Consider the following 14553-nt stretch of genomic DNA (forward strand, 5'->3'; position numbering starts at 1 on the left):
TAAAAAAAAAAAAAAAAAAAGCACTGTCGTAGCATCTGTCCCAGCTCTGGCATCTCACGGCACGTCTCAAGAGTTGACACACAGTATATAACGTTTCCGGAGCACTTGCTTCTATTTAGCAATATCATGCAATAATATATATATTATCTTAATATATATATATTATTTACTTCCTATATATAATATATATATTATTTTAATTCCAGTGTAGTTTATAGTGTTATATTAGTTATACTAGGTGTACGATATGGAGCTTCATCAATTCGATACATTGCTCAGTACTCGTCATGATAAGTGTACCCTTCTCCTATTTCTACAACCCGCCCCCCCAACATCTGCATCTGTTCTCTATAGTTAAGAGTCTGTTTTTTGGTTCGTCTCTTTTCCCTTTGTTCATTTGTTTTGTTTCTTAAATTCCACATACGAGTGAAATCATATGGTATTGGTCTTTCTCTGACTGGCCTATTTTGCTTAGCATTATATTCTCCAGATGCAATGAGATATTTTTACTGAGAATTCCCACTACCCAAATTCTAGAATATATCTTTCTACCCACAAAGAACATCTACTGGGCTTCTTTACATAGATTTAATGTAGATTAATTGTGATGTCTGGGCGAACGCAGAATTTCTTGCAGGGCAGTCCTAGTACAGCCCAAGCGCCTCTAATGGGTAAGAGCCCCCTTGCCGGCTTAACATCTGTGAGGTGAAAGTGCATACACTTCCCATCAGGGCACACGCTCGCCTTTCACCATACACGTACAGGAATGTCTTCTTCAGACTGTTACACACATACATTAATTTTATTTACAGAGAAAATTCTACCTCAGGGCAAAGAGTTCACCCATTTTCTGCATAACTTCTTCATGAGATAGTTTCACTTTCTTCCCAGCTTTTAAAGCCTATTTGGGAGGGAAAAAAATACACACATACATACATACGTCCATACAAACATATCTCCAACAAGTGACAGGACCATAAAGCACATTCTAGAGCAGATGTAAATACATCTCTTGGTTGATGTCTCTCAGTCATTTCTCTTCGAAATTTCAACATCTTATTAGGTAGAAATTGTATATTCCCTTGTTCCATTTCCCTTCTCAATAGCATTTTCTAGGATCTACATTTCTAATCTCTTATTGAAAAAGCAGGGCCTCTCTTCCCAAGTATAACTCTGTCATTCTTTCACAGTAAAAACAAAATTACAGTAAACCTGAGTTTTGGCGTATTCTGATATAACTTAATATGTACTTTTCAAGCCACTATCTGTCTCATAATTCAGCAAAACACTTTTCAATCAAGAAGACTGGTCATAATCCTCTTCCTTAGAGAGGAAATACCTCACTTTTTAAAAAAGCATAGTTATGTTAAAAATATTACACCACCAGAAGAAAGTAATTAGAATTCTAAGTTTTCAAAAGTAAAAAAAATATATATCTAAAATTTTTTAATTTTAGATATAATGAATGTTCTGTTTTTGCTTAAATTCAGTGTAGCTTTTCTAGCATTTATTACTACTTTATTGCACTCCTAAGTATATTGTTAGGGTGGGAAAACAGTATTTTTCCCAAATAGAGATCAATCCTTGAAAACAAGCATAAAACTGGTATAATTACCTCTGGAATTGACTGAATAGACTCAACAAATTTATCCAGTGATGCCTCCCAAATAGCCAGTTTCACTGGGGGGAAAAAATGAATAACAATGGAACATTTTCTCATCATCATATTCATGTTTAGACAGAATGCATCATTAATTGCCCGGTACCTTCACCACCATTTCAACAAGAGTTTAAGAAGCAAATGTGCTAACAATGTGCAAGTGAAACTTAAGCACAGTTCATTATCATTATCAAGGATAGCGCTAAAATGAAAAAGAGGGAGGAAACAGTAGATATCCAAGCCCTGCTGGCCGACCAAAGCACTATTTGGTAGAATTCCTGATTTTCTGATGCTGCATCTCAGAAACCCAGAGAGGATAAGGTACACCCTGAAGGGAAGTGTGGCTCTGTGGACGGAGCAGGAACCAGGCCTTTCCCGCCGTCCCTCCTACTCCTTCTCCCCTCAGGGCTGTGTGTAAAGCTCGCGAGCCCCCGAAGCCTCCCGGAGTGGCGTGGACAAGGCCACGTCAGCCGCAGCTGAGTGTAGGGGAGGGCCATACAATTCCTAGAGAACGTCTGCAGTTTTATTCAGCGCATGGATCTCCGACCCACCGCTGGGAGGAACCGGCGTGCGCTTCTCCCCAGAGGCCTGCACCCAGTCACACTGGGCTTTCTCTGCCTGGATTAGGGACAACCCGAGAGCCACCACCACGCAGAAGAGGACAGGAAAACAAAGGGGGTAACGATGGTACAAAAAATATTTTTGGAGAGGGTAAGTTTTATCCGTACAGTTAAAAAAGAATGAATAGCTTCAGCACAGACAACTCTACTTTATTCTCTGTTTTTTTTCCTCTGGGAAAGAAATGTTAAGGCTTTGCTAAGTAATCTGTGAAAACATGCCTAAATCTTTACTGAATGCTTAAACTTCCCCGCTGAAATGAAAACTATGTAACACTTTTCTCTGATCAGTAGCATTAACTTACCTGAAAGGCAAAGAGCATTCGAGAAAGCAAATTTCTCTAGAATGGCGTCATCTATATCCAGCTCTGAATTTAATCTGATTTCCCCTCTGTGAAGTTTCGACTGTCCCCTGTGAAAAGGGAAAAAAAATTATCTTCTAAATCTTAAAAAGTTCTTTATTTTTTCTTAAAAAATTTTTTTTTTCTTTTGAAGTAGTCACCTTATACTCTTTCTAGAGGTCATTTTGGCAATTTGTACCAAGAATCTTATAAATGCTCTTATACCCTTTGATCTGAGTAATTCTACTTCTAGGAATTTATCCTAAGGCAATAATCAAAGACACAAAGAAAGATCTGTGTAGGAAAACTTTTTTATGGTCAAATGTTTAACAGTAAAAAATCAGGAAAGAAGCTAAATGTTCAATAGGAGAATGGTTCATTGATAGGAAATCCACATAGCCAAAATGAACAAATGTGTTTTGATGTTTTGTAGAAAGGAAAAATGACCACAATAAATTGCTAACGGATCAAATGCTGAATATAAAGCTATCTACACAGTGTCTAGATATCCAAAGTCACACTGACACGGTGGGAGCGGGGAGGGAGGTGGGGAAGTGGTGAAACAGTGAGGGGCTTTGGGAGGACTGGGAGACAGGGAAAGGGTGGGAACTTGGGAACATAAATGTCAGGCAAATAGGAAACATATAGGGTAAACCGTCACAGAAGATGTGAGGCAAGAGATGGGCAAAGCTGTGGACCCAATGGGACACAGTGAGACAGAATGTGCTGACAACCCCAGGTGGAAGGAAAAAGAAAAGACAAGACAGAGCAGAGGTGACAGGATGCTTTAATGAAGGAGCCGGGCCAATGCTACAGAGTCTCCTGAGGCAGCAAACAGCTGGGACCCCCGGCAGGACTCACGGAACAGCCACGGCGGTGGTGCCGCGATGGGCTTTCTGGCGAAACCAAACATGGACTCTGGGATCCAAAGAGACCCCAGTTGGGGACTTTACTCCTCCACAGACTATAAGATAATGAGTGTGCATGAGTGCATGCGTGTCTGCGGGTGCCTCGGAACAGTCTGATCTGGAAACAGAGCACAGAAGGGAAGGTCATGGGAAGCGTAACCACAAGGCCAAGTGCTTAATAAGAAAATTAATAAAATTGTTTTTTTTTTTAATAGAGCAGAAATTCTCATAGTTTGGTTATAGGACCCATTTCTTTCTTTCTTTTTTTTTAAGATTTTATTTATTTATTTGACAGAGAGTTGGCAAGGGCAGGAACACAAGCAGGGGGAGTGGGAGAGGGAGAAGCAGGCCTCCCACTGAGCAGGGAGCCCGATGTGGGGCTTGATCTCAGGACCCTGGGATCATGACCTGAGCCGAAGGCAGCCGCTCAACAGACTGAGCCACCCAGGCGCCCTGAAAATTAATAAAATTCTATTAGCTCTTCCTCTGTTGTGTCTCTCGGGTTCACATCCTCACTTTCAAGTACATCCACTCTGGGCCCAGGCCCTCACTCACTGGTCAGGTGCCCTCAGGCAGGACGAAACATCTCTGAACCTTGTCCGAAAGCTGGTTCACCCCATTTGTAGGGCTTTTTGTCAGGACCAAATGAAAGGCTGCCTGGAGAGCACCTAGAACAGTGCCTGGTACAGGGCAAGCAGTTTGTCTCTGTTGCCTGTTATTACTTAGCTCTGACCCCATCTTGTCTTTCTACAGCTGGTGTCACTTCCAAATTCTCCTAAAGCTCTGCTTTCATCACTTCCTTGAATACAAACAATTCTTTTTCCATAGTCCACTAGACGGGTAACTCCCCAAGGAAAAAGGCCTTTCCATCCCGTTCGCACTGCCATCTCTCTCCATCTTCCCCTGCTTGCTGAAACAAGAAAACCAGCCGGGATGCTGCCCATCCACCTATCTTCCCTGGGAGTGCTATGTAAGGCCCCCACTTCCTGCAGGCACCCCCACTTCTACCAGTGGTTCTCCTAGATCAAACCAACTAGTAACATATGCAAAATCAAGAGGGGAAAAATGGACTTACTTATGAGAAACCTTTACTAGAGTAACTTGCTAGGTTCATTCTGATGAAGACAGATCATTTTACTGATTCAGGTTCCTTAGGACACTTAGCATTTTGGGGTTATACTATTTATTTTAATTTATGGGTAGCCTGACAAGTTCAAATAATTATGTTTACCTACTAATATTTATTATATTGTTTAGGCTTTAGATTTGTACCAACGACTTTTGTCTTAAAATTAGTCTCCAGGTGCATAAGCTGTTTACCGCCTCCACTGCCTGATGCCATTTTGTAAACTTGATAAAATGCTGCCTACTCTGTTTTTACGTAGGTAAGCTCTTCATTTTCCCAGTGCACCAGGGCGATTTCGTAGGGCTGGATTTCATGCTTTTCTAAGACTTGCATCACATGCTTCATCTAGAAGAGAAGGAAGAAAACCCAGAATTATACGGACTCTCTCAGTACAGAACTATGGTATAGGGTTAACGCTTGTAACATTTTTCATTACATTTGAGGACGTTTCTCTTGATTAGTTTTAAATTAGCAATACTCGTGCCTCAGAGAAACCTCACTGGCTACGATCCTGTCACTGTGCAAAGCTCTTCTGTTTAGTTTTTAAGGAAAAGGCAAATTCTTTGTGATATTAAACTCACCAGGAGAATATATAGTTTTTATATTTAGAAAACACAGATTAGCATTAGGAAAGTTAATTAAAATTATCCTATTCCACAACCCAAAGAAAACCAACTAGTAACATTATGGTTTGTAGCCTTTAAATCTTTTTAAAAAATATGTAAGTTACAAAAATGTAAAAATTTAAACAATATCAAGGAATAAAAAGTGACAATTTCTCTCTGTTCTCTTGAATTCTTTTTTTTTTAAAGATTTTATTTATTTGAGAGAGAGAGTGCACACGCATGCAAGCACACAAGTGGGGGGAAGGGGTACAGGGAGAGAGAGAAGCAGACTCCCTGCTGAGCACGGATCCTGGAACTCCAGGTTCCTGACCTGAGCAAGGCAGATGCTTAACTGACTGAGCCACCCAGGTGCCCCAAAATACAATCATTTTAGAAGACAGAAGTGCTAGGATAAATATCACATAATACAGAGCAAGTAAGTTGTGGATTATCTGTTAATTTATCTTCTAGTGGCTCAGATTATTGACTGATAATTAATATTTTTTTCTCAGAAAACTAAATTTTTACACTTTTATACTTTATGTATACTTACAGTTTTGTCTTTCACATTCCAGAACACAGCAGCTCCTTCTCTGATTTAAAAGAATAAAAGAACCAACTAAGTTAATGGGGGAAATATATTCTTTAGGGCTATACATAAAGTCATGCTTAGGTAACTTCTAGAATATATCCAAAAGGCAATTTTTAAAAATGTGATTTATTACTTATTTGCCATTATGGTTCCTAGATGGAGTTGCTAAAACAAGAGCTATTATTGAACTCTTGATAAAACCTGCTCCCCCAAATTCACGACTTCTCACATGGCTTGCAAAGTAAGTATCATTGTAATACTATATAACTTCATGTATCTAGACTGTTTCATACCTGGTTCAATTCTGATGTACAGAATAAGGAAAATTTTGGGACCCGTCTTAGCTCTCATTAGGCAGATTCTGCTATAGGGGGGGAAAGAATAAAGGATCATGCTTTTAATAGTTGTGGAATACAGAGACGGAGATAAATTAAAGCCAAAGATGGCTAAAAGCACCCATGGAATAAGGCTGCCCATCCTTACAGTGCTTGGAGCAGTACGATGAAGCCAGAGGAGGCCTCTGAATGACATGTTTGACATGTTGAGCTTTTTTTTGGTGGTAAATTAGAAAACAAAACAAAAAAAAGAGAGAGAGAGAAGTTAAGGCTCTGGGTTATTGCACTGGAGGAAGGAAAGGTAAAAATTCGGTGGTCCCCATCATTCAAACCTTTCTTAAGCATGGTGCTTATTAGCATATGTGTGGGTCAGCACTTTGCATCAGATACAAAGATGAGTATGGCCTAGTTCCTATCCTGGAGGAACTCCTGATTTAGAAAACACTGACAGACAGACCTCCAATTGCGGGTAGAGTGGTGAGTGCCTGGAGAGTTACGCAGAATGTCCTCTACGATGTCTGCGGGAGGCCCCGTTCCCATGTAGGGCTAAGCCAAAGGAGAAAATGGGAGGTAGCAACAGGGCAGAGGGAACGCCCTGGGCTCAGGGAGAAGGTGTGAGGGAGCAGGGCTGCATCTCGGAATAGACAGCTAGTTGTCTGCAAGGCTGTGGATGTGAGCAAGCAGTAGGCGATCAGGCCAAAGAGGCAGGGACAAGGAGTTTGGTCAAGTTCCATGGAATTTTAAGCAGGAGAGTGTAGGGATCAGAAGCGTCCAATGAACACTGCTCCTGTCTGTGACAGGGAAAGAGACTGGCAGTGGGTGAGAAGAGAGGCAGGGGGGACCAGGCAGCTGGCTGTGGCAACCCACCCATGTAGGGTCTAGGAGGTGGACGGGATTAGTATCTAAAGCCACAGCAAGAGGAGTATTCCTTCAGGGTATCACTTGTGGGCAGATGAGAGGTCTTGGGATCATGCCCCTCTGCCTTCAGGAAGCTGGGCTGTGCTGCGTGGCACTCGGAGGCCATGTGGGCTACGGAGCCCTTAAAATGTGCCTAGTCCATGCTGAGGAATGCTGGCAACGAAAACCACGCAGGGAGTTTCAAAGACTCAGTGTGAAAGGAACAGTGGAAAAATCTAATTAATTACTGACTGATTGAATGTTGAAATGAAAGCATTGTGGATATGTTGGGTTAAATAAAACACATTATTAAAATTCATTTCAGGCGACATATATTATTATTGGTGTTTAAAATTAAACTTTTTTTTAACTTTTAAAAATGTGACTACTAGAATATGTATTATTACATATGAGGCATGCACTGTATTTCTACTGGATGGTGTTCATCTAAAGGCCCTCGGAAATCCAAATTCCTCAAATCCAAAGAGGGCACTATTCTACTTGGGCCACATGTTGAACTCTTGATTATCTCCAAAGTTATGTCAAAAGGAAGGTAAGGCATTGACAGGAACCAAGCTGGAGCTCAGTTATCATCAACCATAAGCACTGTTATCACAAAGATTTTATCAAAGTTTGGGTTCTTACAGACACTCCATGTGTTTCTGTTCTGTCATTGAACAATCCCAGGACTGTGGGCAAGTCCCTTAATCTCTCTCACCTGAGTTTCCCCAGCTGCAAAATAGGAATAATAGGGCTCCTCAAGAGCTGTGAGGACAAGATGAAATTATTTTAAGTGGTTTCTATTATCATAACCATTCTCACTCAGCTACTCGGGAGTATTTGGTGTTAAAACAACCTTTAACGAAAAGGAGTAAGTATATGTGACTCAGGGTTCCAGTCTGCTGTCTCTGGAGAGGTAAGGTGGTCTATACTAAAGCAAAAGAGTTGCAGAAGGAGAAAAAAGGAAGAAAAGACAGCAGGGTGATAGCATGAGTCTGGTAGGGAGCCCTGAAGATGAATGGAAAGTAGGATGCTTCACATACTCTGAGGAAACAAAACTGTGCATGATAAAAAGCTTCTGCACAGTGAAGGAAACAATCAACAAAACTAAAAGGCAGCCTATGGAATGGGAGAAGATATCTGCAAAGGACATATCAGATAAAGGGTTAGTATCCAAAATCTATGAAAAACTTACCAAACTCAACACCCAAAAAACAAATAATCCAGTTAAGAAATAGGCAGAAGACATGAAAAGACACTTCTCCAAAGGATACACCCAGATGGCTAATAGGCACATGAAAGGATGCTCAACATCACTCAGCATCAGAGAAATACAAATCAAAATCATGATGAGATACCACCTCACACATGTCAGAATGGATAAAATTAGCAACACAAAAAACAGATGCTGGCGAGGATGCAGAGAAAGGGGAACCATCTTGTTGGTGGGAATGCAAACTGGTATAGTCACTCTGGAAAACTGTATAAAGTTTTCTTAAAAAGTTGAAAACAGAACTACCCTATGATCCAGCAACTGCACTACTAGGTATTTACCCAAAGGACAAAAAAATACAGATCCGAAGGGCCACGTGCACCCTGATACATATAACAGCAGTATCAATAATAGCCAAACTATGGAAAGAGCCCAAAAGTCCTTCAACAGATGAATGGACAAAGAAGTGGTGTATATAGGGCGCCTGGGTGGCTCAGCTGGTTAAGCGACTGCCTTTGGCTCAGGTCATGATCCCGGAGTCCCGGGATCGAGTCCCGCATCGGGCTCCCTGCTCAGCAGGGAGTCTGCTTCTCCCTCTGACCCTCCCCCCTCTCATGCTCTCTCTCTCTCTCAAATAAATAAATAAATAAATAAATAAAATCTTAAAAAAAAAAAAGAAACCATATTTAAAAAAAAAAAGAAGTGGTGTATATACACAATGGAATATTACTCAGCCATCAAAAGAATGAAATCTTGCCATTTGCATTGACGTGGATGGAGCATTATGCTAAGTGAAATAAGTCAGTCAAAGAAAGACAAACACTGGGCGCCTGGGTGGCTCAGTTGGTTAAGCGACTGCCTTCGGCTCAGGTCATGATCCTGGAGTCCTGGGATTGAGTCCCACATCGGGCTCCCTGCTCAGCAGGGAGTCTGCTTCTCCCTCTGACCTTCTTCCCTCTTGTGCTATCTCTCATTCTCTCTCTCTCAAATAAATAAGTAAAATCTTAAAAAAAAAAAAAAGAAAGACAAATACCGTATGATCTCACTCACATGTGGAATTTAAGAAAAAACAGATGAACATATGGGAAGGGGGGGAAAAGAGAGAGAGATGGAAACAAACCATAGGCAACTCTTAACAACAGAGAACAAACAGAGGGTTGATGGGAGGTGGGTGAGGGGATGGGCTGGACGGGTGATGGGTATTAAGGAGGGCAGTTGTTATGATGAGCACTGGGTGTAACATATATATAGAAGTGAAGAATCACTAAAACCAATATTACACTATATGTTATTAGTTAGAATTTAAATAAAAATTTGAGAAAGAAAAAAAATTACAATGTAGAAAAGGTACAAAATGCAGAAAGATAAAAATAAACCATCTGTGGTTCTACCCCTCGGAGAGAGGAAAAAAAAAAGACCACATTATCTGACCACAGTCCCATTTCCTAGTAGGGTTGCTCTCTTGTCTTACCTGAAGAAGAATATTGTTCCAGGATCACCTTCTTTAGCAGAGTGTTCCACACCCATCACCAAAATATTTGCTGCATCTGTGATTTAAAACAAAGGCATGAAAAGCTACCATCATAAAGTGATTCAAGGTTTACAAGTCACCTATGAACTTTTAATAAAATCCTTATGATCATTCCTTCATATACCATTAAGTGCTCTGTAACAATCTGTCCATTTTTAGGTTTCTGAAAGCATTTAACATATGAAAATGAGAAGACTGTAAGAAATTACTTTCACAAAACATTGGAACACCTGTGACACTACTATTAGTACTATTTAAAACCACTCACTGACACCCATTTTCATTCAGTAATCACTAGTCCAGTTAATGATTAAAGTCTTAGTTTTAAAACAACTAAGATTCAAGAATTAAACTTTCTAAAATTCTCTTCCTTTAAATACCATTTTGTTAACATAATTTTAATATTCTCAAACTTTTCATTTTGATGAATTTTAAATTATATATAGTGTGAGACAACAGAAAATATACAGAAACAAAGATACTGACCATTTCAAAACATATCTGAGTTCAAAGTTATTCATGAGAAAGAACACTGTAGGGGTGCCTGGGTGGCTCAGCTGGTTGAGCGTCTGCCTTTGGCTCAGATCATGATCCCGGGGTCCTGGGATGGAGCCCCACATCAGGCTCCCTGCTCCACGGGGAGCCTGCTTCTCCCTCTCCCACTCCCCCTGCTTGTGTTCCCTCTCTCGCTGTGTCTCTCTCTGTCAAATAAATAAATAAAATCTTAAAAAAAAAAAAAGAACACTGTAGTCACCTGTAACTATTTAAATATTTGTAACCTTTTAAATATTATTAAATATATATTAATATACATATATTCATCAGCAAGTAGTTGTTTTATATATTAGCATAGTGAATATTTGTTTTAAGTATAAAATATTCTATAACATAAATTATAAATATACACAAATATGTCAGCTAACAAATATATATATATATATATTTTTTTTTTTTTAAAGATTTTATTTATTTATTTGACAGAGAGATAGACAGCACAAGTAGGCAGAGTGGCAGGCAGAGGGAGAGGGAGAAGCAGGCTCTCTGCTGAGCAGGGAGCCGGACATGGGGCTCGATCCCAGGACCCCCGGATCATGACCTGAGCCGAAGGCAGCCGCTTAACCGACTGAGCCACCCAGGCGCCCCCAGCTAACAAATATATTAAGGTTAATATGCAAAACCTAAAATTACCTGAACCTAAAATTATGACCAACAAAATTTCAGAGTTCCTAGTAGAGGTTGGGGAATGGGGTGTTCAGATAAAAACCAAATCCTACACTACTTTTTTTGGGTGAGCTCTAACTTCCCTAAGCATGACATCCTACAGAGAGCAAAGTTCACCTACGCAGCCAAGAGCAACATAAATGACATGGAAAAGACCCAGGGCAGCGGGCCTGGCACTAGAAGCTAGCCAGGCTGTAATGCACAGGGTCACCCTGCTGACAGCCTTTGAAATCAGTCAAGGATACACCTGGAAAATTTTTTATCTTCATGGTTCTGGACATAGCTCTGTTTCTCTCAGTCAATTATGCTTGTTTCTACCATCAAATAGCACAAAGAGTCTGTTCCGATCACCACGGCTGAAAGAGCACAATGACATTTCAAGTGTTTCTTATGGGGTCAATGACTGAAAAATCGTCTATGTAGCAGGGAGGTTTTCAACGTGCTATTTTTGCTACTTTGTGGTAAATTCATGAATTTCCATCACAGTGTTCCAAGTTACTTATTTTTTAATATAAAATAGGCTATTTTTTTCAAGAATCCTTCCTGATACTATCCTAAAATCCTGTTAAGTTTAATTCTCTTTTTTGACGTTCCATATATTTCTCTTTTCGCTAATTTTGTTAGTTTTAAAGTATTGGATTGTACTGGTAAATTTTTCTATAAAGGCTCTCCCTACATTTCTATTAATTGCATGGTTCTTCTGTAACACTAAACAACTTTTTAATGCAACAGAAACGAAGTGTCACAGCTTTTGATCATCCCGAGTCACAGTGATCCTACAAATAAAGCTTAATAAACCATACTGATTTTAATCTGAGAGCTAAGTTCTCTGTAAATACATTTTAATTTCTTATCTTTGCCATTTGTATAAGGAGACTCAACATCATTTTTGTGATACAATCCTTTATTTTTTTTTTAAAGATTGATTTTAGAGAGAGAGCACGCACATGAGAGCGTGTGGTGGGGGGGGGTACAGAGGGAGAGGGAGAGAGTCCCCAGCAGACTTCCCATTGAGCACGGAGCCCAATATGGGGCTCGATCTCACGACCCTGATCATGACCTGAGCGGAAATCAAGAGCTGGATGCTTAACCAAGTGTGCCACCCAGGTGCCCCTGATATAATCTTTTAAGTAGAAAATGGAAGGTAAACAAATGCATATTTAAGGCATATCATAGGAAAATTATTTTCTAATACATTTTACCATACTTGGCCCCAGGTTCAAGAAGATGTACCTCTAGGCAAGCTTGTTACTTCAACATATCCATGGGAGGCCAGATCTTGAGAGAGAGTCCCGAGATGATATTCATCTGCAGTTGCAAACGCTGTGCAGTGCATCAGGTCCTGTTTTGGCGAGATTAGCATGACATGAGTTACCAAGAGGTTAAAAATGTCTGATGGCTATTACCTTCCAGGACTCCATTTTACAAAGCAAGCTCTTGAGAGTTTTCATTAAATGTCTCAAAGGTTCATACAAGGGATACGATAAGGGTGAAGAGAAAGAATAGGGAGGTGGATTTCAGCCCAATCTGTGAAAGGACTTTCTCCTGCCAGCCACCAAAAAGATGTAATGGGCTATTCAGAAAAGAGAGGGGCTCCCCGAGTGGTGGTGTTGCGAGCGCGGATTGAACAAAAGATACGGAGAGGATTAAGGCATCATATGGCCCTGGGTGGAATGATATTTACAGTCTCTCCAAGCCTGCGTTTCCATGACTTTTTCACAGCAACACTATTATTTGAGGCCATTTGTTAATATGTCACTAGCCCTGTACCACAGAGATTAAACCTACAAAGGATGTACAGAACTTTTACTGTGGTTACTACTCAACAAAAAGTTGTGTTTATCTGAGGATGTGTCTGGGTTTCGTTAGTGCATGGAGTCTCATCTGTGTACACACGTGTCCATCTGTGCTGTGTGTGTGCAGCACACAGAGGGTAAGGGACACGGCACAGCACAGTGCTTTTGTCACACTGTAAGTCACAACCCACCAGTGAGGCCTGCTACCGATTTACTTGTCCTAAACCAGCTTTTGAAAAGAATTAAATACAACAAAATAGAAAATATTATAGTACGTCATTCAGAGTACAGGTAAATGCTATTTCATGAAGTATTTTTTTTGTCACTTATGCATGTCTAAGTACATATAATGTAAAATGTATTTCTTACTAGGGGATGAAGTCCACTGACTTCAAAGCTACTGGCAAAGGCTTCATGAGTTCAGTACAGAATCTGAATAGTTTTTAAGAAAAAAATCAGAATGACAAAATACCTACTTATAGGATTGTTGTGAAGTTTAAACAAGCAGATGAATGTCAACTGCTCAGAATCATGGCTAGCACAAATGGTCAATATTTGTGAGATTATAGTTATTACTATTGCACGTACGGGTATGTTTAAACCATGAAAATTTATGAGAGGTGAAAAAGTTTATCAAGTAATTTACATCTGAATTTTCATATGTTCATAATTTATATTTCCAATCAGAACGTGGGTCATTCTATGCTTATTTGATACATATGCTGCTTTGGCCCACCACCAGTTAAAAGAGGTTTATGAGTCACTGAATCAAAATTTACTCCTAGGAGTTACTCATCTCAACATTAAACCCTTTCCCTTTCTGTTACATTCCTAGTACAAAGTTTCAGAAAAGTCATATATTATATATTAATTCCTTCCCCTCTCCCACATTTGTTACCTAACTCCTGGCCCTGTCTCAGGAAATGGCCTAACTCTGCTTTGCCTTTTCCTTAAATCTGTTATGCCGTTTTAATGTGTGGCTTAAAAAGTAGCAGAGGAATAAACAGAGGACCTGAGGATACACACAAACTGAAAAACCTAAAATCAATCCAATATCCATTCATTAGCAAAATGATTTTAACTTAATTAGAAGAAAAAAAAAACTGCTGTTCAGACGAACAGCAATTGCTGTTGAATGTGAGGATACATGAATGTAGGACACCTTTTGCAGGTAGGTATCTGACCAGCTGAGTCCCAGAGTCACTCTGAAGGTATGAACATGCTGATGTACAAACCATATGGATCCATAGAGCAGAGTGTGGATAGGATAGTTACAGAGGAATCAATCACGTGCTTACGGTTTAGAATGCTAGCACTATCTGTTCTTTTAAGGCTCCATGGAGTTAGAAAGAGCTGACAGGACATGTGATTAAGCCGGATGAAAGAGAGGAATTCTGGTAACGGGCATCAGGTATGGCCACAGTGGGCAGGCTCCGCTCTGCAGGAGACCCAACAAATTTACTGAAGCTTGCCAAGCAAAATCACAGCATATTAGTTTGGATGTGAGAATTATTTCTGTGACTACTACAGTTAACATGCTTAGTCTGGGCCAGATGGAGAAGAGCAGGAAGCACGAAAAGGATGAGATGAGGACAGGGATGCCTGGGTGGCTCAGTTGGTTAAGCGTCTTGACTCTTGATCTCAGCTCAGGTCATGATCTCAGCGTCGTGAGTTCAAACCCCGCACTGGGCTCTAGGCTGAGCGTGGAGCC

The 14553-nt window shown here is 40.2% G+C and overlaps 1 protein-coding gene and 1 pseudogene across 2 annotated transcripts in view; both read right to left on the reverse strand.

Moving 5' to 3' along the window:
* The window catches only part of RMND1 (required for meiotic nuclear division 1 homolog), a 41331-nt gene that overhangs the window by 18337 nt on the left and 8441 nt on the right, over positions 1-14553 (reverse strand). For both annotated transcript variants that reach the window (XM_025866334.2, XM_025866336.2), the window contains 7 exons: positions 12280-12388; positions 9766-9841; positions 5811-5850; positions 4897-4997; positions 2583-2689; positions 1616-1680; positions 825-901 (listed from right to left, as the gene is read on the reverse strand). In XM_025866334.2, the coding sequence (XP_025722119.1) occupies positions 825-901; positions 1616-1680; positions 2583-2689; positions 4897-4997; positions 5811-5850; positions 9766-9841; positions 12280-12388 (575 nt within the window). The remainder of the gene's footprint in view (positions 1-824; positions 902-1615; positions 1681-2582; positions 2690-4896; positions 4998-5810; positions 5851-9765; positions 9842-12279; positions 12389-14553) is intronic.
* LOC112819493 (U4 spliceosomal RNA) lies at positions 5061-5181 on the reverse strand (annotated as a pseudogene).

The sequence above is a fragment of the Callorhinus ursinus genome, unplaced genomic scaffold (assembly GCF_003265705.2).
Source record: "Callorhinus ursinus isolate GAN/ISIS: 27379988/994484 unplaced genomic scaffold, GSC_fseal_2.0 scaffold6, whole genome shotgun sequence".
Lineage (NCBI taxonomy): Eukaryota > Metazoa > Chordata > Mammalia > Carnivora > Otariidae > Callorhinus > Callorhinus ursinus.